The 27,014-nt window shown below is 40.0% G+C and overlaps 1 protein-coding gene across 1 annotated transcript in view; it reads left to right on the forward strand.

Moving 5' to 3' along the window:
• The window catches only part of LOC117422505 (centrosome-associated protein 350-like), a 71,938-nt gene extending 45,542 nt beyond the window's left edge, over positions 1-26,396 (forward strand). The window contains exons 19-25 of the mRNA XM_058987333.1: positions 1,472-1,590; positions 7,202-7,509; positions 14,977-17,681; positions 17,925-18,176; positions 19,598-19,738; positions 22,413-22,538; positions 23,839-26,396. Of these exons, the coding sequence (XP_058843316.1) occupies positions 1,472-1,590; positions 7,202-7,509; positions 14,977-17,681; positions 17,925-18,176; positions 19,598-19,738; positions 22,413-22,538; positions 23,839-24,030 (3,843 nt within the window). The 3' untranslated portion in view covers positions 24,031-26,396. The remainder of the gene's footprint in view (positions 1-1,471; positions 1,591-7,201; positions 7,510-14,976; positions 17,682-17,924; positions 18,177-19,597; positions 19,739-22,412; positions 22,539-23,838) is intronic.
• The last annotated feature ends 618 nt before the right edge of the window (positions 26,397-27,014 follow it).

Below are 27,014 nucleotides of genomic sequence, written 5' to 3' on the forward strand. Positions count from 1 at the left end.
CAACTTCAGCACTTCATCTAGCAACACAATTCTGGTTCACACCAGCGTTAGACACTGTGACCTTGCAGGTGTAAACCCCTACATTGTACTATATCTAACCATGCAGGGAGCTCAGGCAACTTTATATACCTGTTCATTAAAAATACACAGAGTTATGTGAGTTCAAATCTTACACAAAGTTATTTCATGAAATGGCTACACACTGCTGGGGCTTGCAGCCTCATATATATAAACCCAGCATATTAAATGAATTTGTGACATTAACCTGTGACACAGAATGTCAGCCATATCGTCATACTGTGTGACATTTTTAGGTTGAGATATAGAGACAGTACATTTTGACGTACCGTCTTAATATTTAGTACACAACTTTATTATATGATTTTCTCAGTCATGTTCCATTATTGGTGTTGTTCAGTAAACATTTCACTGCCACATTGTTTTAACCTAATCTTAACACATCATTTTACTGCAATCTAAAACCTTTTTATACTATCACCCTTAGAATACATTATGACACATTTTGTTCACTAAAAAAAACTATTTTGGTGTCTGAGCTCCTAAAATCAGTGCTACCAAATATTGTGGATTTGTATATGAAACACAGTAATTACTGATCTTACTTATTTTATTATTACTGTTATTTAAGAGATAAGAAAGTCTACAAACGAGAGGAGGCCATTCAGCCCATCTTGCTCGTTTGGTTGTTAGTAGCTTATTGATCCCAGAATCTCATCAAGCAGCTTCTTGAAGGATCCCAGGGTGTCAGCTTTAACAACATTACTGGGGAGTTGGTTCCAGACCCTCACAATTCTCTGTGTAAAAAAGTGCCTCCTATTTTCTGTTCTGAATGCCCCTTTATCTAATCTCCACTTGAGACCCTTGGTCCTTGTTTCTTGTTTCTTTTTTCAGGTCGAAAAAGTCCCCTGGGTCGACATTGTCAATACCTTTTAGAATTTTGAATGCTTGAATCAGATCTCCGCGTTGTCTTCTTTATTCAAGACTGAACAGATTAATTTCTTTTAGCCTGTCTGCATACGACATGCCTTTTAAACTCGGGATAATTCTGGTTGCTCTTCTTTGCACTTTTTGTAAAGTTTTAACATTATCTCCCTTGATTTAAATTCAACACTTTTCACAATATATCCGAGCATCTTGTTGGCCTTTTTTATAGCTTCCCCACATTGTCTAGATGACATTTCTGAGTCATCATAAACTCCTAGGTCATTTTCATAGATTCCTTATTCAATTTCAGTATTTCCCATATGATATTTATAATGCACATTTGTATTGCCTGCGTGCAGTACCTTACACTTTTCTCTATTAAATGTCATTTGCCATGTGTCTGCCCAGTTCTGAATGCTGTCTAGATCATTTTGAATGATCTTTTGCTGCTGCAACAGTGTTTGCCACTCCTCCTATTTTTTGTGTTGTTACTATACCAGAATCTAAATCATTTTTGCATGCACAGATTCCAGATCAAAGCAGCTCTTCTGAGAGGCCTAGGAGCTCACCTGGTCCAGAGCCCGGGGAGAGACAGCGCAGGGTGGCGGAGCCTAGCCAGAACACGAGCAGTGAGCTGGGAGACAGGTGAGTTAATATCATGCATACAAACAAACAATCTTAATCTGCAGGGACCCTTTTAAATGTTTCTGTGTAAATTAGTGTTAGACCATAAGAACTTAAGAAATTCCAGAATGAGGAAAGGCCATTCGGCCCACCCATGCTCTCTCGCTTTGGTGTCAGTGAGGTCCGTTAGCACTCAGGAGCAGAAAAACAAACAAACCCTAACCAGGTTAGTAGGGGAAATGAAACCTCTGGGAATCTGTGGCTAAACGGACCGCCCTTCTTCCAGGTGGCTAGCGAAATGACTTATTGTGGTCACAGAGAGGGTTATATAGTCTATTCTTGAAGGATCTGATAGTCTGCTTCAACAACTCAGCAGCCTATTCCAATGGTTCACCACCCTGATTCTCCCTGAATCTGCCCTTCTTCAGCTGTCACCCGTGGCCCCTGGTTCTGATCTCTCTGAAAAATAATTCTCAGCAGTTACTTTGTTAAACCCCTTGACAATTTTAAATTATTCTATTAAGTCTCCTCTGACTCTCCTTCTTTCTAGTCTATATAGATTCAGCTCTTTCAGTCTATCTTCATATGACATTCCCTTCAATCCTGGAATTAATCGAGTTGCTCTCCTCTGTACTCTTTCCAATGCCTCAATGTCTTTCTTATGATATGGGGACCAGAACTGGACACAGTATTCTAGGTGTGGTCGTACCAGTGCATTGTATAATTTTAATATAACTTCTCTAGATTTTAGTTCAGCTGTCTTGGTTATATAACCTAACATTCTATTTGCCTTTTTTATAGCTTAAGAGATTCATCCACTGCTACCCCAAAGTCCTTTTCATACATAGCTTCCTCTATTTCGTTACTATTCATGTTGTACTTGCCTCTAATGTTTTTGCACCCTATGTGCAAGACTTTGCATTTATTCACATTAAATTTCATCTGCCATGTGTCAGCCCAAGCTTGAATCTTGTCTAAATCTCTTTGTATTATTAAGTTGCTGATTGGGCGTTGGCGACCCCACCCAGTTTTGTGTCATCTGCAAATTTACATTACTTAGTGATTATGTCTTGGTCCAAGTCATTTATATAGATTAGGAATAACAACGGTCCCAATACTGATCCCTGTGGTATCCCACAGTTTGATGTCTGGCCTCTAGTTATAACTCTCTGCTTTCTACTTTGTAACCAGTTATGAATCCATGCTGCTAGTTTACCATTTATTCCTACTGATTTAATCTGTAGGTATAGTCTTTCATGTGATACTTTGTCAAATGTTTTTTGAAAATCTAAGTAGATGATGTCATACGCACTATCCTTGTCCACTCTAGTAGTCGCCTCCTGAAAGAAATCTAGTAAATTAGTTAAACAAGATCTACCCTTCCTGTAATGTTGTTACTATATAAATATTATAACTACTGACTTCCTCTTTTAGTTTCAATTAAATTTAAATAAATAATTCTCTGTATGTCACACTTCCACATTGTGTATTTCTTTTTTCATCTCTGGATCTGCAGTTATACAGAATAGATCACATTATATTGTGGCGAGCCTCAGTTCCCACAGCAGGTGCCTCACAGGTGGAGGGCGGGCGCGAACCCGGGACCTCCCACTTTGAAACACAGTGCAGATACCGCTGTACAAAAGAGCTGGGCTCCCTTGCAGGAACAGATATCAGGCTTATGTCTCCATGTTTAGATTGCGTCACCTACCAGCCCTGACCTTACCCCTGTGCACGCTACAATATCATGTATTTAATTGTTAAAACTACAGTAAATGGTAGCTTGTAGTGTAGCTCACTCGGCATGATATCTGATGTACTGTACAACATCTGTCCAGTGCAGAACTAACCTCTGCCTCATGCTCTGCATGTCTGTAAACCTTTTCTTTTGGTTTTGATAACATAACTGGATTATTCATGTAATAAAGGAAAAGATCACAACTACCATGGGTCTGTTAAAGGTTACTATACATACTGTAAATACAGTTTATGATCTAGTCTTACACCTACCTAGTGCATTTAGTGACAGTGCCCCTATGGCATGGAATAGTCAGATAAATAACCCAGTTAATGTAGAATAATCACTAAGATTACATTTTCATTAATGAGTAGGTTCTGATAACTATGGAAGTATAAATGTTTCTGATCCCAGATGAATGTATGATCATGTTTTTAGAGTGAGGTTGTGAGGTAGTGATGTGAAATTACAACTGCAAGTTGCTGGTGGTCTAGAGGACACACTTTATTCCTGGTTAAAAAATTAATAAATAAATAAAGACAAACAAACCATGCTGAATTCCGTGTTAGACAGGTTCCGGTTTGTGAGGGGTTACACCATTTTAACTGAGACAAATAAAAATGATACAGGATGCTATGCAGAGAGGTCAGATTAAACAGGTTTTATGTATCATAAAATAGACTGTACCTAACCTGAGAGCTCTGCCTAACGAACCTGTCCCAAGACTGCACAGTGAGATGGAGAGGCTGCTGTAAAGCATCATGCATTGATGCGTCAGTCAAGGCCCCACAGAGAGAGAGAGAGAGAGAGAGAGAGAGAGAGAGAGAGAGAGAGAGAGAGAGAGAGAGAGGAGCAAGAGACAGACGGAGAGATCTATACTCTCATCTCTCCCATTACAGTCCTACTGCAGGCAGAGAGGTTGGGGGTTCAGTCGGAGAGTGGGGAGTTTTGGGGTATCCTGGTATCCTATCTTTAAGGATATAAGCTTTATTTTTGATTGCAAACTCAGCAAATATGCCAGTCATGAGCAGACCTGGGTAGGTATTTCTTTTTTACCCAGTGATTACCTGACCTGCTTTTTTATAAGCAGAATTTGCTTTCAACATTGTCGGAGTTAATACAGATTCTATAGAGTACGTAGCTGACAGCAGCATGATGTATACTGTAGGAAAGGAATACATATTTAAGGAATATAGTATTTCTGCTAGCTTGTGTTTTAGAGGAAGGCCTTTTTGTCTCCAGCAAAGAAAGTCACTTTATCCACGGCATACTAATAGAGCTGTTTAATTAAGAAAGGATTAGTTGGATGACTTGCAATTTGGAAACAATTAATGGCAGCATTTTGTTTTTTAAACAGAGCTAATTTGAAGCCTTCATGTGTATACTCTTCCTAGCTGCTGACAATGTAATATGGGTGTGCCAATCATCCTATCTATAATTAAATAGAGTTTTTTTTTTTTTTTTTAGTAACAGCCTAGAGTAGATGTTGATGTATTGTGATAAGTAATGGTTCACATAAAACGAAAGATAACTGTTTTCATGACAAAACAGAATATTGAATAGTCTTAGTTGTTTTTGTCATCGTTATCATAAATGATTCCCTGAGTTCTGGTGTGGTATCAGTAGCTTTTAAAACTGCACCAGTCATGCCAGTGCCTATAAAAACACATACGGCCTTGGATAATTTTAATAATTTTCAGCCTATTTCAAATCTGCCATTTCTTGCTAAAATACTAGAACGAGCTGTCACTCTGCAGTTAACTTGCCACCTCACTGCTAACAAACTTTAAGAATCTTTTCAATCTGGTTTTCGACATCTTCACAGCACTGAGACTGCCCTTGTCAAAGTTACTAATGATCTATTAATGGTAGCAGACTCAGGTGCTTTATCAATATTAATTTTTTTGGATCTTAGTGCTGCATTTGACACTGTAAATCATTCTTCTTGACAGATCAGAGTGTTTATTTGGTATCTCTAGCACTGCTTATCTAACAGGGTGCCAACAATTCATTTCCCTGGGCGGGTTTAGTTCTGAGGTTCTATCCTGGGCCCCTGTTATTGAGTATTTATATGTTTCCCCTCGGCCACATATTAAGATCATATGGCCTGAATTATCATTTTTACGCAGATGACGCTCAGATCATATTCATTCTAAACCTGATATTGATGTTGCTGTTCTTTCTGCCTGTATCTCTGATATAAAAATGTGGATGTCGCAACATTTTTACACCTAAATTGTAATAAGACTGAGGCTTGTTTTCCCATTCTTCATATTGGTTTTTGCAACAAAATATTAAAAATGGAATAATCTGTAATACAAAAATAAATAATAGACTGTAGGGACAAAAAATGAAATCAGTCTCTAAGAGTCGGTGATAAAGAAGGTAGTCTTCATTCAAGCAGATACCTGGAGAGACAGCACTTCACAGGCAATCTGTTAATGCTTGTCTAACAGGTACACACTTAAACAAGGATAGAGATACCAACGTATTGGTAGAGGGACAGACCTATTTAACCAAGCGTGCCAGTCCGCTTTAGTGATCCTATGGCAAGCTCTGTAAAATGCTAACATTTCCTCTCTCCCTGTGGTTTGCAGCTCTTACAAAAGAAGGAACTGGGATACAGTGTGAAACTGTAAACAGAATTCACCCCCACCCTTCACCATGTTCTGTTACAAAAGAACCCCCCACTGCAGCATACTCCACATTTAATATCTTAAAAATTATTTAGCTGCTTCAAGACCTTTAAAAAAAAAAGGTAAGACACGGCCAACTCTCTGTGTCCCGCTGTTATGACGATGCAATAATTTCACGCCTGTGCTTATTGTCGTGGAAGTGTTCTGTCTGTTTAACAACATTATTTATTTATTAATTAATTTAGCAGTTGTTACAAAGTACTGTATTACAGTACATTCTGGCCAATCGTTTTTGCATTCTAAATCGGAAATCGGAAAACCAGAAACGATTCGTTTTTCTATTTCTGTTTTTCATAAAAACAAAAATCAACCCGTTTTTCATTTTCCAATAAAAAATAATAAATAATAGACCATTAAAAAAAAAAGTACTAATGCGTGCTCTACTGAATGTGTCTCGTTGTTATGACCGCAGTGTGGAGTAGTGGTTAGAGCTCTGGACTCTTGAGGGTTGTGGGTTCAATCCCAGGTGGGGGACACTGCTGCTGTACCCTTGAGCAAGGTGCTTTACCTAGATTGCTCCAGTAAAAAACCTATATATCTATGGATGCAACACCCCCCCCCCCCAAGTGAAACAAATTGGGTACCCGTGAAAGGGTAGCTCTAAACATACGTGAGCGTCCTGGACAAATGTGCTATGATAATGTAATCCAGTTAAGTTTATAAAGTTAATTTATAAAGACGGATATAAATATAAGAACCTTACCTGGATTGGCTGCCTGTTAGGTTTCGAGTGGATTTTAAAATCCTTCTCCTGACCTATAAGGCTTTTTTTGTCAGATCTTTTAACCTTTTGCACACCCACTCGCAACCTCCGCTCCATCGATCTTAGACTGTTGTGTGTCCCTTCTGCTCGTCTGCGCTCTATGGGCGACAGGGCCTTCTGTTGCTGTGCCCCAAAACTGTGGAATTCTATTCTGTTAGAGATCAAGGATTCAGCAACTTTGAGTGTTTTAAAATCTAGCTTAAAAACTTTTTTGTTAGAAAGGCATGTTTATGATTCCTTTTCCTTGTTTCTGTTTTTGTTCTGTGAAGCGCTCTGAGACGATTGCTTTTAAGGATGATATATAAAATATAGTTTATTATTATTATTGTTATCCCCAAACTCATTCCTTTGTTCACATTTAGGCCAAGTGCACTTCACAAAGCTAATAAAATATCAAGTGCATTTTTTCTTTTTCAATGTATTTTGTACTTCCAGGTTTGTGATGAAAACAGAAAGAGACGCCTCTCCAACAGAGGGGAGTTGGAGCTGGGAAAAGAGAAAGAGTGATCTGGAGATCCTGGGTTTGGAAACAGATGTTCTTCGCTCAGATCCAGAGGACAATGAGCAGGATATCCAGAACCTGGAAACGAAACGGAGCAAGCTGGATAGTCTCCACTCCGATCAGGAGAACAGTGATACGGATAACCAGGAATGGGATGATAAGGAGTGGGGCTCTGGGGAGCATGAGGCTGGGAAGATTGAGGAGGGATCAACTCATGTGGTAGAGGACAGGACACAGACAGGTAAGAAGGACTGAAGGTGTGTTAAAAATCACCAAGCTATCCACTTGTATCCAAGCCAAGTGAGTGGATTTAATAGCAATGAACAATGATGATTTATGTGAATTGCAATACCTATATAATGTATATAATGTAAGTTTCTGGAGATGATCTTAGCTAATTTGTTCCTTAAATGAGTTAATCACTTAATTATTCTTTTAATCAGTTTACTTTACTGCCTGAACATCTGGTGGACTGGGGTAAGTAGCAGCCAGGCCAGTATTGATTTGAAGCCGTGCTTGTATCTTCCATAGCAGATGAAACCCCTAGTAACAGAGCTATAGTGGAGACTGTCATATGTACATACATACAACTGTACACACTTTTTTCGATATATCTGAAAAACGCTTATTGTGATGAAACTTTGTATTAACATTTTGCGACAATTCACAAAGTATACATTTTGTCGTATGTACTAAGAGAAAATATCTTAATGAAAAGAGCAGCAATATACTCATTTAAATACTTGTTATTATTATTATTATTTATTTCTTAGCAGACGCCCTTATCCAGGGCGACTTACAATCGTAAGCAAATACATTTCAAGTGTTACAATACAAGTAATACAATAAGAGCAAGAAATACAATAACTTTTGTTCAAGCAAAGTACAAGTGTGACAAACCACAATTCAATAATACAGCAGACAATAGTGATAGTTACATCAGGATATGATTAAATAGTGATAGTTACATCAGGATGTGATTAAATACAAAGTACTACAGGTTAAACACTTGGCAGATTACAGTATTCTGAAGTACAGGATTAAATGCAGTAAACTAGGGGGCAGATAAGAGCAAAATAAAGCACATTTACATGAAGGGTGATAGTGTCCCAGGATACAAACAGAGGAGTTCTACAGGTGCTCTTTGAAGAGGTGAGTCTTGAGGAGGCGCCGGAATGTGGTCAGGGACTGGGCAGTCCTGACATCTGTAGGAAGGTCATTCCACCACTGCGGAGCAAGGGTGGAGAAGGAGCGGGCTCTGGAGGCAGGGGAGCGTAGCGGAGGTAGAGCTAGTCTTCTAGTGCAGGCGGAGCGGAGAGGTCGAGTGGGGGTGTAGGGAGAGATGAGGGTCTGGAGGTAGCTGGGTGCAGTCTGGTCAAGGCATCTGTAGGCTAGTACAAGAGTCTTGAACTGGATGCGAGCGGTGATCGGGAGCCAGTGGAGCGAGCGGAGTAGTGGAGTAGCGTGGGCGAAGCGAGGCAGAGAGAACACCAGGCGGGCAGCAGAGTTCTGGATAAGCTGGAGCGGACGGGTGGCGGACGCAGGGAGGCCTGCCAGGAGGGAGTTGCAGTAGTCTAGGCGGGAGAGTACCAGGGCCTGGACCAGGAGCTGGGTAGCATAGTTGATGAGGAAGGGTCGGATTCTTCGGATGTTGCTCAGGAAGAATCGGCAAGTGCGTGCCAGAGTGGAGATGTGCTGGGAATAAGAGAGGCAGGGGTCCAGGGTGACTCCAAGGTTCTTAGCTGAGGAAGAGGGAGAGAGTGTTGCGTATTCTTAGCGAGATCTCTGGCATACATTGCAAGAGTGGTGCAACACTGTTCAAATAAATAGCGGGGTTTGAGTTGGGGTTTGCTGCAGTAGAGGGTGCCCAAAGGATAACGTCTATACATGCATGGGTGCAAGAATCAAAATAACATAGTTTTTGTTAAATGTAAACGTCATCTATAAGATGCATTCTGTTCCGTATTCATTTTACCTGTTTTAATACTGTTATATATATAAAAAATGAAAGGCAGTTTAATCCCATCAGATTCTATAGTGGGGCCCCAACCTTCACCCCCAAAAAGCTTTTCATAATCATTTAGTAGGCCCTCGCTGAACCTGACATGTTTGTCCGACATGAGGAGGTGATGGGTTTAAAAACAATACAATAAAATCACACACATACATTTAGAGTTCTCAATGTATTTTAATTGTGCTGAAATAACACTAATGTGTTTTGGGAAGGCTATGCATTACATTATGTAAAAATAGGAATCTGTACAGTAGGCCTATACAGTATACAGTACAGTAGTAAAATCAAATGATTACCTAGCGCACTTTCTTTTTACTTTAGCCTACTGGTAACACAAAATAAATCATGCTGCTGCATTTTATACATTGCTGTACAATGCGAATAAAAGATTATTTTAAAAATTGATTTTTGGGTTTTTTACTTTATTTTAATTATTATTATTTTTAACTTGGCCTACTTAGTACCCTTGACAATTAACACACAATAGATCATGGTCCTATACAGATGCTCAATATGAGCTGGAGGGGTTAGTGGCACATGTGCGCAGTCTATTGCTCCCAACACTGTGGGAAAACCAGAAATGTCATAGAAATGTGTTTTCAAGCCTTGTAAATACACCATGACTTTCGTGAAAATTAGGTACTTGGGTGTTTGTCTCAAGAATGCATTGTGCACAACTGGCAACACACGAGAAAAAGCATACTGGGAAATGCCAGCAACAATTGCGACTGTTTAAAACATGCTTTCAAAAGTTCTGAACAAATTGATGCAATTGTAAGTGTCGCAATTGTCAGTAGTTTTAGTACATCTCATTATAATATTTGAGAACCCTCTTCTCCGCCCCCTTTTTGCAAATGTATACAGGAACGCCCATAATTACACACTCATCTAAGGCTGAACCGCAAAGAAAAACTGCTGCCGCAAAGCATTCCCTAAAAAGTCGCACAGCATTGCGCATGTTTAGTGCATTTCACCCTAGACTTCCGAGTGGTTATGCGACTGGCGCAACACTTTACTACATCTACCCCTTTGTCTGTACATTTATCCATCATCGGTCACACTTATATCTGGAAAACCTATTATTAAATTGTGATGCAACGTGGTAGCAACATGATTTAGCAAGTTATCTGACTTTGGGAATATAGGGAGGTGTCTCTCTGTCAGTAAATCTATCTGTCTGTATGCCACTGTGACAGTCTGGCTTGTGGGGTGACGGCAGACCAGGAAGAAGTACACAAACAAATGTGTGCTGCTGCGTTCGTATTTAAGCAAACAAAAATAACAAAATAATAAATAAACTTCTCAAACACAAAATAAAAGGCACAAGGGCCAAAGTAAAGGTTTCCACACCATATAAATCAAAAATAAACACAACAAGTACCTTTGTTAACAAATAGGTAGCATTGATTTTTCTTGCTGTTCACTCTGTCTGTCTGTCTGTCCACCATACTCCACCCAGAGAAAGGATTTCTCCTGGCTTTTAGAGTCTGTGGCTTTTCTCACATAGATTTCTGGCAGGGAGGAATTTAACCCCCTCTATACCGATCCAAAACAAACAATAGCAAAGTCATAATAAAAACTGAAATAAATCATAAAAATAACAACTAAATAATATATCATTAATAAAGGGGCGGGCACCCCGTCTCAAGGCTATACATACATATATCTTTAAACTCAGCAGATACAACAAACAGTCAGACACTTGAAATTTATTTGGTGACTTTGACCTGGAATTCATATCCAATATGGCAGCCTGGCAGGTTTTGTCCTTAGCAATGTCGTTCTTGTTATTATTCCAGCATGTGGATTTCTTTCCCTAGTAATGTAGTTTTCAAAGTCTTGTTAATAATTATGATTTTTTCTATAAAGCTTTGCTGTGTATAGTGGTAGCAGCCTTCTATAAATACAATAGTATTCCCTTGCTGCAGGAGTCTGATATCAACCATCACTTCATCCCTGTACCCACCGCCGCTCTACTCCACAGCGCCTGTAAACTGCTTTTGTCCTTTATTTGTTTGAACACATGTTCTACCATTTTCAAGTCAAACTAATGCTAATCTTCTAGTTAAATAGTTTTCTACATTTCTTTTCAGTTTGCAAGGTAATGTTGTTCATTTAAAAAAACAAATCTGTGGTCTCAATATTTTACCATTACAAAAAAAGATGAACTTGCTAGATGCTCAGAAGCTGCTTGTCTGAGGCAGTCCTGCTACCTACAAACTGAAGCACCCTCTGCATCAATCCCTCCCCTCTCCACACATACACCACACAATGTAACAGCATTGCATAGGAAAGCTGATTCCAGGTTAGTAGATATGATGTTTATCTAATAAATGACGTCAGTCCAAATACCTATGACATGTGAAGCATGGTTAAGGGTATGCCAATGATGTTGGAATAAATTAGATAAATATTGTAACAAATAGCCTAGAATTAGCTTTCCTATTTATACAATGAGTATGTTATATATGCAAATTAGTTTAATTTTTTGCAGAAAGCTGGTATGATTAACTGTAACCTAGCAAACGCCAAGCTTAGCTTAGCTTATCCCGTGATAATAGGGTGTCATAGGGTGTCATTTTTTGATGACAGATTGTCATCTCCCTCCACTTCACTCCCCTCTGTCTGTGGAGAAGCTCTGACTGCGATTTCCCCATCCAGGGGTTGGGGCGGGAGATGTTTTTGTGCCAGGTTGCCTCTGAATGGCATCTCTTCCTCTTCAATCCAGTTTTCCAGTGTAGAATTGTGTTTGCTAGGCCTGTTGCTCTGGTCACATGGCCAAACCACTTCAGCTTCCACTCTCTTCTGCTGTGAGCCATGGCTTCTCATTAATGTGTGGGAGTTGGGGACAAAGAAAGCATTGTGGAAGGAGCCCTAAAAGAAGAAGGAGCACAGCATTAATACAATAACAAGTTTCTTCACAAAAGTTCAAATCCAGCGCTATTTTTTCTTTTTAGTGAAATGGAAAATAAATAACGTTAAAGAATTCTCATGGTGAGCTAATCAGTGTTTAACAACATGCTTTACAGCTCTTTTATCATGTACCATATTTAGCTAATAAGTTATCAAGCAACTCAAATGGTATAATGTTGTATACATTCAAACACTCACAATGAAACAATGAAACCAGCTTTAGACCATCAGATAAATAATTTGACACTATGGGGTAGGTTTACTAAAGTGTTGCGCCTGTCGCAATAGTCGCAAACCAGTTGCAAACGAGTCGGAAGTCTTGGGTGAAATAACGCTCTATAATAAGCAATATTGCACAGAATTGCTGCCTTCATCATGCCCTCTGAAAGCCAGTTTTTGCTTGCTTGTTGTGATGTATTGCATCCCTACACTTCTGCTTATCCATTTGAACATCAAAAAAGTTTTGAGTGTTACAGTGGCTCGCAGGTGACTTTGGGAACACTCATGTTTTTGTGCTGACTTCGTTATACATCCTAGATTGCTGTAGCCAGTGCAGTTCGGTATCGCCTTTTCTGTACTGAACAAAAGATTATACTGAGCAGTATTATTTGTTTAATTGACAGTTACCAGTAAACCACAGAGACCTTTAATAATTACAGTTTTGGAAGTGGCGAGTATATCCCTGCCCTTCCTGTGTCGGTTCGGGTATTTGTGGTATATGCCTCCCTTTTTAAACAATCTCCAAATTTTTTCTGAGAAAGTTCTTCTTGAAAATTGGTTTGTAACCAAATCGACTACAATACCTCTGTAGTCTGATGACATTATTTTTGTATTTGTAAAACGTAAATCGAAATATGACTTAGACGTTCTGAATATAATTCTCAATAACGCTCTAATAAGCAATATCGTGCATAATTCAGCTATTGTTACACCACTTAGGGCCTAGCATATTTATGTCCCACCTCTGCTCACTCATGATTGGACAGCTGCAAAACCAGGGCAGATCTTTGACATTGCCATTGGTTAAACTTATTCAAAACAGTCAGCCAAGCCAGAAAATACCTTCAATTGTTTATGCCCCGCCTCCACTCACTTATGATTGGACTGCCACTGAGAAAATGCAGATCTTCTATTGGCTGGTTTATTTTAAATCGGTCCACCCCTTCACTTGCATATTTTCTGTCAATAACCAATCAGGTTCTTCCCCTGTTAATGCACATGCTTTCAGTCAGTAACATTCTTTGACACAGAAGAAACTACTACGGTGAAACAGCCCAGGGAGTATAAATGCAAACAGAAAACACGAGAATAAGGCATCGAAACTAAGAGTTTCCTTGAACCAAAAGTAGTAGCAGATAACATGTTTTAAAATTAAAATACAGTGCAGTCAATTTATAAGAATCACTGATATAAGAATCAGCCACATATAGTGATCAAAACCACTGGGACCAAATCATTCCTATACCAACCAATGTAAAATAATCTGCTTGTAAGAATCAAGCAGTCTGCTTATAATAATCATTTCGGGGTAAACTGACTACAGCCAATAAAAGCTGTTTTTGAATTTGATCACATCTCGTGCAATTAGGCACGTACGCAGCATGGATCATGCAATGATGCAGGAAACACTGCATTGTTTGTAATCAATCGTGACTGCACCACTGCATTGTGCAGGCATGGTTTTTTGTGTTCTCTATTAGTGAAAATGTGTTTAAATAAAGTGAATACATATTCATTGAATACATACTGAGTACAGCAGTGTTATTGTGAGATATGCATGTAGAGGGAGTGGGATTAAGTAAGCCATAGATGCTTAAATGCAGTGGTAGTCCTGACCGTAAATACTGTACTGTAATCTCATTTTAATTCAAAGGCCATTACACGTAACACGCACAGCAGTTAAACTAGGCACCCTCACAAGACGATTGCTTCTCAGGTATACTGTAGTAAAATAGGATTCTGCAGACTTGAGTAAACATAATTGTGATCATATAACAAGCTGCTTACCCACAAGGACTTGTTCTGATGTATTGTCCTCAATGATTGAGCATCATTGACATATGTATACTGTATTTGAACTGCTGATGGTATGCTTTTGCTAATTGCAATGTGACAGAGTGGCCGAGGATAGTGTAAATTATCAGGCTGGAGTCTTGATTTACAGTTTTAAACCAGCGTTGGTTTTATTTTTCTTACACTGCGGTGGCGAAACAACCGCTAATAAAACAAACAAAATAAACCTAGGTCTAGCTGGAGCACTAACTAACAGTACTTCATGTGGAACAAAGATTAGGTCTCTTACTCGAGTTTTGGTTTCTTTTTGTTACTTCTGCTTCCTTACGCCTCTATACCCCCCCCCCCCCCCCCCAAACACAAAGCTATTAACTTTAACAAGAAGTTAACCAATTGACTATTATCCTTAATTCGTTAAGGAAAGCAGCTGTGGATTTTTCGTGGGCGTGCATACATGCTGGCATCTACTGGTCAACCCATTACACTGCAGCCAGGGAACACGCTCTTATCATTCTCATGCTAAGTTTGATTCTGCACCACAGTAATCATATCGGTCTGCATTTAAGAATCATCCGCTTATAAGAATCAAAACACCCGGGATGGATGTGATTCTTATAAACGGACTGCACTGTACATGTGTACTATGTGTTTCTTTTAAAACTGCACATTTGAGACCTATGTAGCTAATGGAAGTGCAAAATGGCTACTATTTATGGAATTATGTTGTTAGCAGTGTATATAGTAACAAGACATTTTCTTTTGTTATAGATGGACAGGTGATTGACAGAAAGGCATGCAATTTAGAATCTGAGAAAGAAGAGCATTCACAAAAAAACATAGATAGCTATGAGTCTTCAGAAGAAGAATCATCTTGTTCCAGGTTCAACTTGAAGCTCCACTTGTCTTCTAATTCAAATGATCTTTCCTTGAAGTCACAGAAAAGTTTGGGGTCATATCCCTCACTCCAAGAATTCCAGAGAGCATCTGCCGTTCGTATAAACATATCTGAGACATCTGTCTCCTCTTTGGAAATTGAGGAAGAAATCCCTTTTGACACAGAGAGCAGTAAAGGGGAAGTGCTAGAGACAGGCAGCCCTCAGGGCCCTGATTCACCTGATCTTAAGTCAAAGAGAGTGTCCAATGACGCTTCTCCTATGAAGGAAGAATGTCCTGAAGAGGTTAACCAACAACAGATAACCAAAATACCTAAAGATTCAATGAGGCACAGTTCTCAAAATGACTATCTAACTCAAAGTGATCTTTTAGTTGACCACAGCCCATTCAAAAGCAAGCAGTACATGCTTCCACGAGTTCCAGGAACAGTAGGAGACCAGTTCCATCAGAGCTACACTGTGGTGGAAGAGATTAAGAAAGATCACCAGGACATTGGTGAGCCCATTTTACCTAGAGTTGAGTTCCCAAAAGGTACATCGTCTGCAGAAAAAACTACAGAAGGCAAGCCAAACAAGGGAGGCCTATTCCTGGATCTTGAACCCAGAAGCCCTGATAGCTCACTAAAAATATCTGGTTCCAACAGTGATGACTTCTCAGAGAGTGAAGCACCAGAGCCCCAGGAAGACTTCTCCCTGAGCAGCCAAGAACTGTTTTCTTCAAGGGAGGAGCAGCTTATACTAGAGGGGATAGAATGTCAGGGAAAAGGCACCTCAGATCTTGAAAATAACTTAAAACCATTGGTTCAAAATAAAGCCTCTAGAGAAACTGAATCACAGGTTACAAAGAACAGTACTGGCCAACCATGCCCAGAAACATCCATTTCCCTGCCACCAAAGATTAAAAGACATGTAAAACTAAGTTCCTCAGGTAAAGTCTTGGAGAAAGCACAGGCTTCCAAGGATAGGCCATTATTTTGTTCTGCAATGAGAGACGGTGCTTCCATTAATTCAAGAAGGCCACTGTCTGACGAGAACTTATCAGAGATATTGTCACCGTTGGATGAGGTACTGTCCTATGGGAGTGCTGAACTACCTCCACCTATTGCAAGAGAGACAGGCTCTGAAGCTTGTGATGATTTGCCCCTCCCTCCTCCTCCCCCTGCAGGTGAGGTGATTACATGGACAAGTGATGATGCCTCATTTCAAAGCGAAGACTTCCCCCCAGTACCAGAAGAACTGGGAGAGTTTGGGAAGGAGAGACCTCAATACCCAGTGGATGATGATCCCTCGATCAAGAGCGAGGACTTACCATCCCTATCAGAGGACCTGGCCCCTCCTGTTGAGGAGTGTTACACAGAGGAGCTGAACAGATCTCTGCAAGAGAAGCAGTTCTTGGATCCTATGGATAAATGTATGGTAGCTGTAAATCATAAGCGTGAAAAGCAAACTCTTGAGGTTGTAGCCAATGGGTCTCAATTTCAGCCTTCACAGGAAGATGTGGAACACCAAGAACAGAGCTCCCAGCATTTCAAGAAGGGAACCCCATTTGTAACTCTTACCAATGCTGATGAAAGCGACTCAGACTCACTGTCAGACCCATTGTCATCCTTCCACATTGGAGACCGAGTGTTGGTGTGCCACACCAAGCCTGGGGTTCTGAAGTTCAAAGGGCTCACTAGTTTTGCAACCGGACATTGGGCTGGGGTTGCCCTAGACAGTCCATCCGGACATCACAATGGCACCTACCGAGGCATCCGGTATTTTGAATGTCCTAAAAACTGTGGTGTCCTGGTCAGAGCAGAGGACATATCTCACCTTCTGGGGGGCCATGAGACTGACTCAGATTTCAAAGCCAATGAAGATCCCTTCTCAGATGGAGACTCACCTGAGAAATTTAGATCCCTAAGAGATAATATAGGGGACAGTGGATTAGCTGAGGGCAGGGGGGAAGGAGGAGAAAAGAGGAGTGGAGAAAGGGGAGGGAAGGAGCCTAGTGGGGAAAAAGGAGGAAAGCGGTCTTTAGCCCCTAAGGTGTGTGAAGCTGGCTCATACAGCCCGACTCTTGAGGAGATTAATAACAATATACAGAACACAGCTGTGTTTATTGAGGAAGAATGGAACTTGGCACAGTCCATTCCCTCTTCCACTGCATCAGAGTTCAGTACAGGAGAGACAGACCTCCAGCAGATCATCAATGAAGCAAGGGCTGAGTCCAAGCAGAATGAAGCGGACAACTCCTTTGAGCTGGATAGTAGTGTTACAACAAATACAAATAAGAAACTAGGTAGTGAACAACCTGCAGATAGAATGATTCAAGAACTACCTGAAACCAACCGAAGAAAATCCCTGAGCATCTCAGGAGCTCCACTCATTGGGGAACGCCATACACACAAAGAGGAGATGGGGGATTCAAGCACCCTTGGCAGCCCTGTGCTGAATTGTCTGGTGCACAGTGTGGCAGGGGAGTTATTGAGCGAGGTGGTGAGGGAGTTCCAAGGGATTCGGAAGAGAAAGCAGCAGCAGCAGGAGGCTGCGAGGACCAGAGGGAGCCTGACCAACACCCCCAAGAGCCCTGAACCTGTAAGTACAGGTTTACATCTAAATTACTTTTGTATGGCTTGTGGGGCATGTAAATCACACTATAGAAAATATTATAGCTGTAGTTTTAATTATTTTACTTATTTTCCTGCCTATGTGATTTGTATCATTGTGCAGCAATAGTTTTTATTTGTAATACATTTATATGTCTACCCCATTCTTCTTCTTCTTCTTCTTCTTCTTCTTTGTCTTCTTCTTCTCCCCCCCCCCCCCCCAATTGAGAAGTGTCAGCAGGAGCCCTGCTCCCCCAGCACACTATGCTATTTGGATCAATGGCAGTGCACTACCTTGACAGCACCCCCCCTGGAAGACAAACGCCTCCATGACCCTGCACATGTACGAACACTGGTGGGGAGCGCAGTTGAGAGGCTGTGGAGCCAGGTACCAGGTCAGAAGGTTGGGGAGTGTGATGTTGAGGGAAAGAGAGAAGGGGATGACTGTATGGCCGATGAAGAAAGCAGGAAAGCCTATAAACAGGTTGGTATGTTAGAGATGGTCCCTTACAATTGGAATATCATGGCATAATTGTCAAACTTTGAAAGAGATTGAGGCTAGGTAAATAAATCAGTATTTACCTATTAAGACTCAAATGACTCATAATTAAAACTCATCAAGATTACATTAATTTGATTTGAAAGTACAAAGTTCCGTTCCATTTAGTTATGTATGACGGTCACTATCATCACACAGCAGATTTTAAGGTAAAGGCCGAGGTTACCTGTTCCTGCAGGGAGGTGTCGATATGATGGATAGGAGATCTGGAGGTGTTCGAATCTTCTCAGGGTGTCTCATTACTACACTTATATTTATACTGAAAACATATTGTTTCAAATAAGATGGGGTCCCTTAACTATTTACTTGTATCTGTTCTTAAGAAACTGGCCATAAACCAATTTTGGTCAAACAGGTCATTATGCCTATCTCCCAGCCATCACCTTACAATATGTACCATGGTTAACTATAACACATCTGTCAAAACTATGTCTTTGAACTTCTCTCCATTTCCACTTGACATTTTTACTTTCTGTACCTAGTTCACTGAGCACATAATTCAAACTCACACTTATTCCTAACTATTCTTCACTCAGACCTATAAAACTCTCTCACTCTAGTTGCTCTTCCACTTGGTATAGATGATCATCACATTTCTCTACACTTATCTCTTGGGCAAACTGTCCATGTTTATTCATGAGGTGATGCAAAGAAAGTTTTTAATGTCTTAATTGGAAGCAGCTAACCCGACCATCCTTTTATCCATGGAATACAATTGCATTTCTCGTCGTTTTGGGCTACAGGTTCATTCTAATGAGATTCGGTAAACCCAGGTACATCTTGGGGGTCAGTGTAGTGTACACTATGGAACTAAGAGAAAGGGATGTCTAAACTGGAATATGACTCTAAACAATGAATTATTACTAAAGATACAATTTTATTGATTTATTTAGCTAGACTTAATCTATGTAAAATATTTAGATTTAAAGGAAAAGCCAAATCAGATTTCTTTGCACACCACTTGTTCTTAGTGGGATAAATACAAATATGTTTGATTTGTGAATATGCAATTTTGTATGACTGTTTTTACAACAGCCATGAACACCAAGGTACTATATAAGTTGTATCCAATGATAGTGTTGCACCCCATATCTAAAATTTTTAAATTGTAAAAATGAAAGATGTTCTTGGTATGTGGCATTTTAAATTCTCACTCCAATGTGGTAGCCCTACTATTGGTTACTTTGAAATGATGTCTAGTAGACAGTTGTTTTGGGTTCATGTTTCTTATCACCAGCATATTTTTTACTAGGGCAGCCAGTTAAATGACAGTTTGTAAACCCTGAGAAAGGAATAACCGAATACTGTTTGATGTACCATAAATCATTCTTCTCTTTCACTTACAGGTCATATTTGATCTAACCTCAGATATATTCCATGATGCTTTTCGAGAGAATCTGAACACCAGTACCTCCCCATGGAGGGGGAAAGGGGTCTCCACCCTCTCAGCTCTACTGTGCAGCAGGCCCACCCTCAAGGAAGTCAAGGTAACGCTCTGACAAAACTCATGTATCTTAAGGCATGTTTACACTGAAGCAATTTGCCATGTCTGTGGCGGCACTGATGCAGTATCACTTTAAGTGTAAATGGGAAATGCCGGTAAAATGCAGTGGCGGCACAGTGCAGGTACTGAAGTGCATTACTTTCAGTGTAAACTGCAATGCCGTCACAACCACCGCATTCTGCATTCAAGGTGGATTTTTTTTTCACCAGGTAGTAATTGGTCTGAAAAAGAAGTAAGGGAGCTTTTGACCATCAGAGCAGAAGAAGAGATAAACGCCCAACTTGATGGAACTGGGAGATGCTAATGTGTATTCCACAATAGTAGAAAAGTTAATGACACGCGGTGTTGTGCATAATAAAAAGCAAATGATGGCTAAATTCTTTCTGCATGTCTTCCAATCTTTTCATTACTCTATTGTGATATTCAGAAAGTATAGTGAAAAACATCACACATACCACGGCAGGTACCAAAGGCATCATTGTTTTGATCACGGTACTGAACATAGCAAATTATGGTAACGCGAGAATATCTGCCTTCTGTGTAAATGGGGGTAAGCCACCAAATTGCAGACACTGAACTGGCAATATTGTTGTGTGTAAAAGGTGAATTTAGAAAACGAAATGCGGCATCACTGATCCTGCATTTTCTGTGGGAATATGGCTTTAGACTGGTGTCCATCCCTTTGTACTCTCTGCTCTAACACTGTCTCTGATATAATCTAAGGCTGCTGTCCACTCCTACAGCCTCACACTCAGTCCCTCCCCTGTCACGCTGTATTTGATGTAAGGATATATGTCATCTGTGCAGTAGGTTCAATTTTTGAGCCAAAATAAAAACAATAATGTAATAATGACTAAAATGTGATGTTCTCCCATCACCACAGAACCTAAACCTCTGGGTAGGAGAGGATCCCTCATGTCCTTTGTGTTCATCACCTGCAACATTAAGGCACATTTTGACAGGATGTAAGGTGGCTCTTAGCCAAGGACGGTTTACTTGGCGCCATGACCAGGTGCTGCGATGTTTGGCCTTAGCATTGGAAGACAAGCGTAACATGACCAATAAGTTGTCACCTGTTCCATCAAAACATTACACACAAAAGACAACATTCCTCCGCCCAGGAGAGCAACCACCAAGAAAAGGTGTTAAAACCAATTCTCGCCCAGGACAACTGGAAGTTGCTAGAGACTGGAAAATGCTGGCAGATGTTGGTCAACGGCTTATTTTTCCACCTGAGATTGCCACCACTAACCTTCGACCAGATATTGTCTTGTGGTCTGGATCAGCACGCTTTGTTCACCTGGTAGAGTTAACAGTGCCATGGGAGGACGCTGTAGATGAGGCGTATGAGAGGAAGAAACTGCGGTATGCTCAACTAGCCACTGAAGCGGAACAGCGAGGATGGAGAGTTCGGGTTTACCCAGTGGAAGTGGGTTGTCGAGGATTTGTGGCACACTCTACAACCCGGTTTCTCAGAGACGTCGGATTCAGTGGCCAAGAGTTGCGTCGGACAGTGAAGAACTTATCTGAAGCAGCAGAGAGGAGCAGCAACTGGCTGTGGTTGAGACGGAAAGATTCTGGCTGGGGACAGGTAAGTAAGCTGGGCTGAGTTGAGTGGGGGACGGAGGGGGGTGATGCTGGGACGCCAGAATCACCGTCGAGCCCTCTTGAGGTGTCGTGGGCTAGTCGACGAAACACTGAGGATGGAAGGTGCCCACTTGAAAACCCCAGAGATGTACCCTACTTAGCTCAATCCAGACGGTTGTCATGCTGATGCGCTGGGGAGGCCGCACTTTGGTTGATCCCCGGAGCCAGCATCGCAGCCGTTGTGTGTGCTGATGCGCCAGGGAGGCAAAATAAGCTGATCCCTGGAGCCAGCATTACACTTCAGCCATTAACACCAGACAGAAGGATATCTACATCATCATATGGAAGGAAACGTAAATGGATGGAGACACATATGGATCACATTAGTTTACTGTAAAGCTACGTCTTAGTTGGTGCTTATCTTGGCGAGAGCTGAGTTCAAATCAGCATGAAGTTTTAACATCTACTCTCGTGTAATGGAAATCATCATCAAGTTTGCAGTTTGTCTTATACAAAGACATCTGTCTTCTCAAATTAAGCAGTGTGCCAAACAGGATTCCAGGGCAAAGGGGCTGAGCCTCTTCATGTTCCTTCAGAACGGCTTCCATAAAAAAAAAAAATTAAAAAATCAGCCTAAAGATATCAGCTTCAGATATCAGTTGTTAGAAATACCCGAAGAAATATATTACTAACCAACTGTGGCAAAGTGGTTTGCAGTGCGCAGGTGTAGAGGTGATGTGATTATGAAACAAGAAGACAGACAACAAAGTTCACGGTCCAAACAGACGTTCATTTTTATAATCCCGGTCTGGCAACCACAAAGAATAATCCCAGGCAATACACAGCAATGTAGTTCCTTATCACCTGTAATGGTGGTGAAATTCACTTTCAAAAGGTGTTGATTCAAACACGCTTTGATCTTTAAGAATGTGATGAGGCAAAAAAAGTTCTGACCAGTGCAGTAGTGCAGAGTCCTGTATGGTGATGTGATCACTAACAACCAATCAGAGTGCTTAGTTTGCCCATGACATTTTATAATGATGAATGAATGAACGTGGTCTCTCTTCCAGTCTGTCATGCAGGCGGAGGTTCTGAGACTGCTCAATCTGGACCGCAGCGACCTGGAGATGAGGAGGATTCTACAGAAGATGTCCAAGTTTGGGAAAGTTCAAAGAGACAGAGTGGACTACATTCTGGTAGGCAATGACTCAAAGATCCAGCTCACAGCACCACCACAGGGGTTAGGTAGTCTTTCTGCAGGATGTAGCTCTCACTTGCTGGTTTATGTTTCCAACCTTAAGCATGCTGGATATTGCTACTAGATACCGGATGCAGGCAGGCCCAGAATAAAAGTCTACATATACACAGTAGTCTTGTGGTTTTACTATGTTTATGCTATGCAAAACCACAGTTTACTGTCATTTTTTGTCTAAGCTGACTGTAAGCTAACATAGCTATTAGATTATATCCCTCTATCAGTCTAACTGTGCTAGCTTTTCTCTTATCAACACAAAAAAGCTTTTAAATGTAACCTAGCCATGTCGATCAAGAAGCTATTTTTTATGTCTGGTGAAAGGCTTTGTAGATGAAGTGGGTGGGAACAAATGAAGTTTTTCTTTAGCTGGCATCATGCCAGATACTTCAGCTGTTCATTAATCGCTAGGGATATATGTATTTCAAACTGGAACCCCTACAACTCTGTCATGAGTACTTGAGAAGCAAGTTAAAACTGTGGATTGATTTAAAAAACAGATACGTAATTGAGGAAACTGAGACTGAGAGCAGGCAGGCAACACTGTGATTCTTGTGTCATGCAGACTCGCTAAATAGTGTTAAAATATGCTACACTAGACTATTACTTTAGATAAGTGGATAGCGTTTTTTGCAAAATATCAGGTAGTGACACTGTTTAACCATTACAACTTCAACAAATTGGGTCACTAAATTGTAGAGGTACAAGTTGGCGTTCACAGCTGTCCTAACGAATGTCTTTCTTCTTCTTGTTTAGATCCACTTTATTGTGTTTTCTGTTTAAGGAATCACATCACGTCACAAACCACTCAGAAGTTTGAAAGCACCCCTGTTGCCAATACTTGGAAGTTACACATGGTTCTGAGAACTCCACAGTATTGAGGCCGCAAGGGCGCTTTAAACTTCAGAGTTTTCAAAAGTCACCAGGATGTGACAACTGAAACAGAACATGATACAAAGAGAACGTAAAAAACAGCAATAAAACCATAGTTAAGAAAGCTCTGATATTTCACACCCAAGCCAAGTTGCTCCTTAATGATTTCTATGTAGTTTAAAATAAGATGTATTAGATGTATTGCCTGTGAATGTGTGTTTTGAAATGTTAAGTATGTATAATGAAATAACAAACTACTTTAGGACCTGAATGGAGGTTTAATTGGTTAAAAAAAACAACTGGGAACAGGGCTAGAAGAAAGACCCGGACTTTGTCCTGCTCTGATTTGACACGCATGTGTCCTTGTTCAGATCCAGGAGCTGCATGAGGAGGAGCCGCAGTGGGTGGACTACAGCGCTGACAAGCTCAGTGTGAAAATGAGACTGACAAAGGAGATCTTCGATGCTCTACTGCAGGACACCATCCAGGTCCTCAAACACATTGATGGAGCGCCCCCTACTGCCAACCTGTGCGTACTGCAACCTGCCTTCAGCACAGGCTGAGCTAGGCCTCTACAGCACTCAGGCTACTGAACCAGGGTAATAACTCTGATATGACAGGAACCCCTGTAGACTCACTACAGTGTAAAGTCTCCACCACTTTCTTCTCTGCGAGCAATCCAAAATGCTAATTTAAGGGAACTTGCATGCAATAAAGTCATACTTGCTCTATAAGTGGTACGGACTTTGCATTGAAGTGAAATCTTTATTTTTTATTTTCATCTGAAGGGAAGTAATTAAGCCATCATAATCAAGTTTACTGCATGTTATCTTACACCAGGGTTGTTTGTGTAGTAGATTTCTTTTTAGAACTGATGCAGTACTGTATTTCTTTATCATTTCAAATGGTATATTTATACATACACAAGAACACATACACATGCATTGTCTCTAGTTTACCTTTATCTCTGCTATAATCCACTTCGCTTTCAGGCTCTGCTCTGACAGTGAGGCTGCTATCCACTTAGTCTCATTTCAAGTTATGCAATGCAGTACAAAAACGTGCTGTGGTAATTAGTTTCTTCCTCAGTTTGGGCACAGCTATCTTCACATTCTCTCTTAATCACCACTTTTCTCCTGCATATGTTTAAGGTATTCAGGTAACATTTTGTGGCAACTAACGCTTTCAACAATTTTCACCAAGTTGCTGAAAACAAAACTGTTTAGATTGTGTTGCTTGAACTTTGCACATGGTAAAAACTTTGCAACTTTAAGAAGTTGCTTCAGTACAGTAGGTCTTGAGTATAAGTGTTTGGTGGCTACCTCTAATCAAGTTGAGAGTGTATATCTCGTACACTATTTGCTGTGTGAGGCCCATGAGGGAAGCGTTGCAGACTCTGGGTCTGTCATACAAACAGTGCGAGAGGAAATACACTCTCAGCTTGATCAGAGGTAGCCATTGAACCTTAGAGACACATTAGAAGTTAAATACATCTAAATAAAAACAAAAAAGACCATATTAACATATTGAATGTGTTTATGTAGATTCTGTTGAGGTTTACACGTTAGAATTCTTTGTCATTGACATTCTCAGTGTGAGATATATGCTCTCAGTGAAAAATTATAAGTGTAGTCACTGCTAATAGGTTCTAGTGGGGAGGTGCCTTAAAATGAAAGTTTAAAAACTCGTTTCAGCACAGAAAACTGTGTAAACACAAACCTCTTATACCTGTGATGCCTAAATAATTGCACTGCATAGACACTAACAATAGTAGTTATATTACTATTACTTAATAGCTATATTTCAGTAGCTTATACAGCATACAGCTCGAAATTGAATAATCAAATGTATTTATTGTTTTTTTAATTGCAATCATTTTATTATCCAGTGATAATGTTATCATGAACACAGAGTGTAAAAAAGATTGATAATTTAATCATTTGTGATAATGAGGACACAGTGTGTACAAGGTTGACATGTTTTCAAATAATGATCACTATTCACAAAGAGTTATTAAAAAAATTACATATATTTTATTTATATTCATGAAACTCTTGCTGTGTTCTTTAAAAGGGGCTCTAAAACACAGACGTGAGTGACCCCAAGCATGTGCACTTAGATGTCTCTGGCCCGGCACACTCATGTCAGGCTGTCTTTCAACTGATTCACTTCAAGAGCGACAAGGAGGGTGTTAGACGTGAGTGGCCCCAAGCATGTCTACTTAGATGTCTCACAGACCGTGATTAGTACTAATCTTGTATTACTTTACCTAAAATAACATTAGGAAGTCCAAAATGAGTGTTAATCTAGGTCTGTGAAACCACCTGTATAAATTCAGATGGTACATCAGAGTGTAACAGCTAACACAGATTGAATATAGGGCAGATGCAACTGAGCTCAGGGCAGTGGGAATTCTCCTGACAAATCCAGTATTGACATTACTTGTGAGTACAGTAATGTACATCCCCATCTTCCATCTCAATGGCATCTTGTTCCAGTATCAAACTGGGGGTGGAGTCATCACATTGTTTGTATAATTGGTATTTATATTGGACCAGCGGGCAGTCTTAGCTGGGCTGACAGAGTTCCAATTGAAATCTGTTTGATCTTTACCTGCTGCTAATGGAAACGAACAAGTCTGATTCCCAGTGATGGATATGTGTCTTAAACAGTATGTAAAAGAACAAGCTCAAGAATCCTAACAGCAGATTTACACTCCATTTCTCCAGCTGCCCTCCTCACTGTGGAGTAGCAAATGGATAATCAGTAATGACATTCAGGTCTAAAGACCCTGCCTCCAGCGTGTGCACTGTGCTGTAAAGAAAATATTGATTTTTATTTATGAAATGTATATTTTTATACGATATTCTTTGAGTTTATACTGATTTGTTATATTTGCAACCGACCCAAATAAAGTTTGCTGTGTTTTACACAACTGAAGTTAACCTTTTTATTTTTTATTTTTTATTTTCTAAGTGTATTTACCCCTGTCCACTTTGCTTCTGTCAATATAATCACAATAATTAGGCTGCTGTATGTTACAGTTACATATTTATGAAGTGTTTAAAGTATTTCAACTTATTTCAACTACTTTACTTAATATTTAAATATTTTCAAATAATAATTGCTTTCCACAAACCCTATTTAAATGTTTTCAAATAATAGTTACTTTCTGCAATCTGTATTTAATTATTTTCAAATAATAGTTACTTTCTGTGATATGTATTTAATTATTTTCAAAGAAGTTACTTTTCAAATACTTTCACATAGTATACGCAGCACATAAGGCAAGCAACTGAATATGACAAAAACATTGTGGACTTGATTGATGAATCCTGATTGATGTCATTTGTAGAAAAATATTTTACATTTTTTAAATCACTAGCCCACAGAAAAAACATTTTTTACTTTTACAAAATTACATGTAGGGTTAGCCTCCTTAGCCTCTTATGACAAGCCGCTACTGATCTATATAGATAGATAGATAGATAGATAGATAGATAGATAGATAGATAGATAGATAGATAGATAGATAGATAATGAAAAG

Source organism: Acipenser ruthenus, chromosome 15 (genome assembly GCF_902713425.1).
Source record: "Acipenser ruthenus chromosome 15, fAciRut3.2 maternal haplotype, whole genome shotgun sequence".
NCBI lineage: Eukaryota > Metazoa > Chordata > Actinopteri > Acipenseriformes > Acipenseridae > Acipenser > Acipenser ruthenus.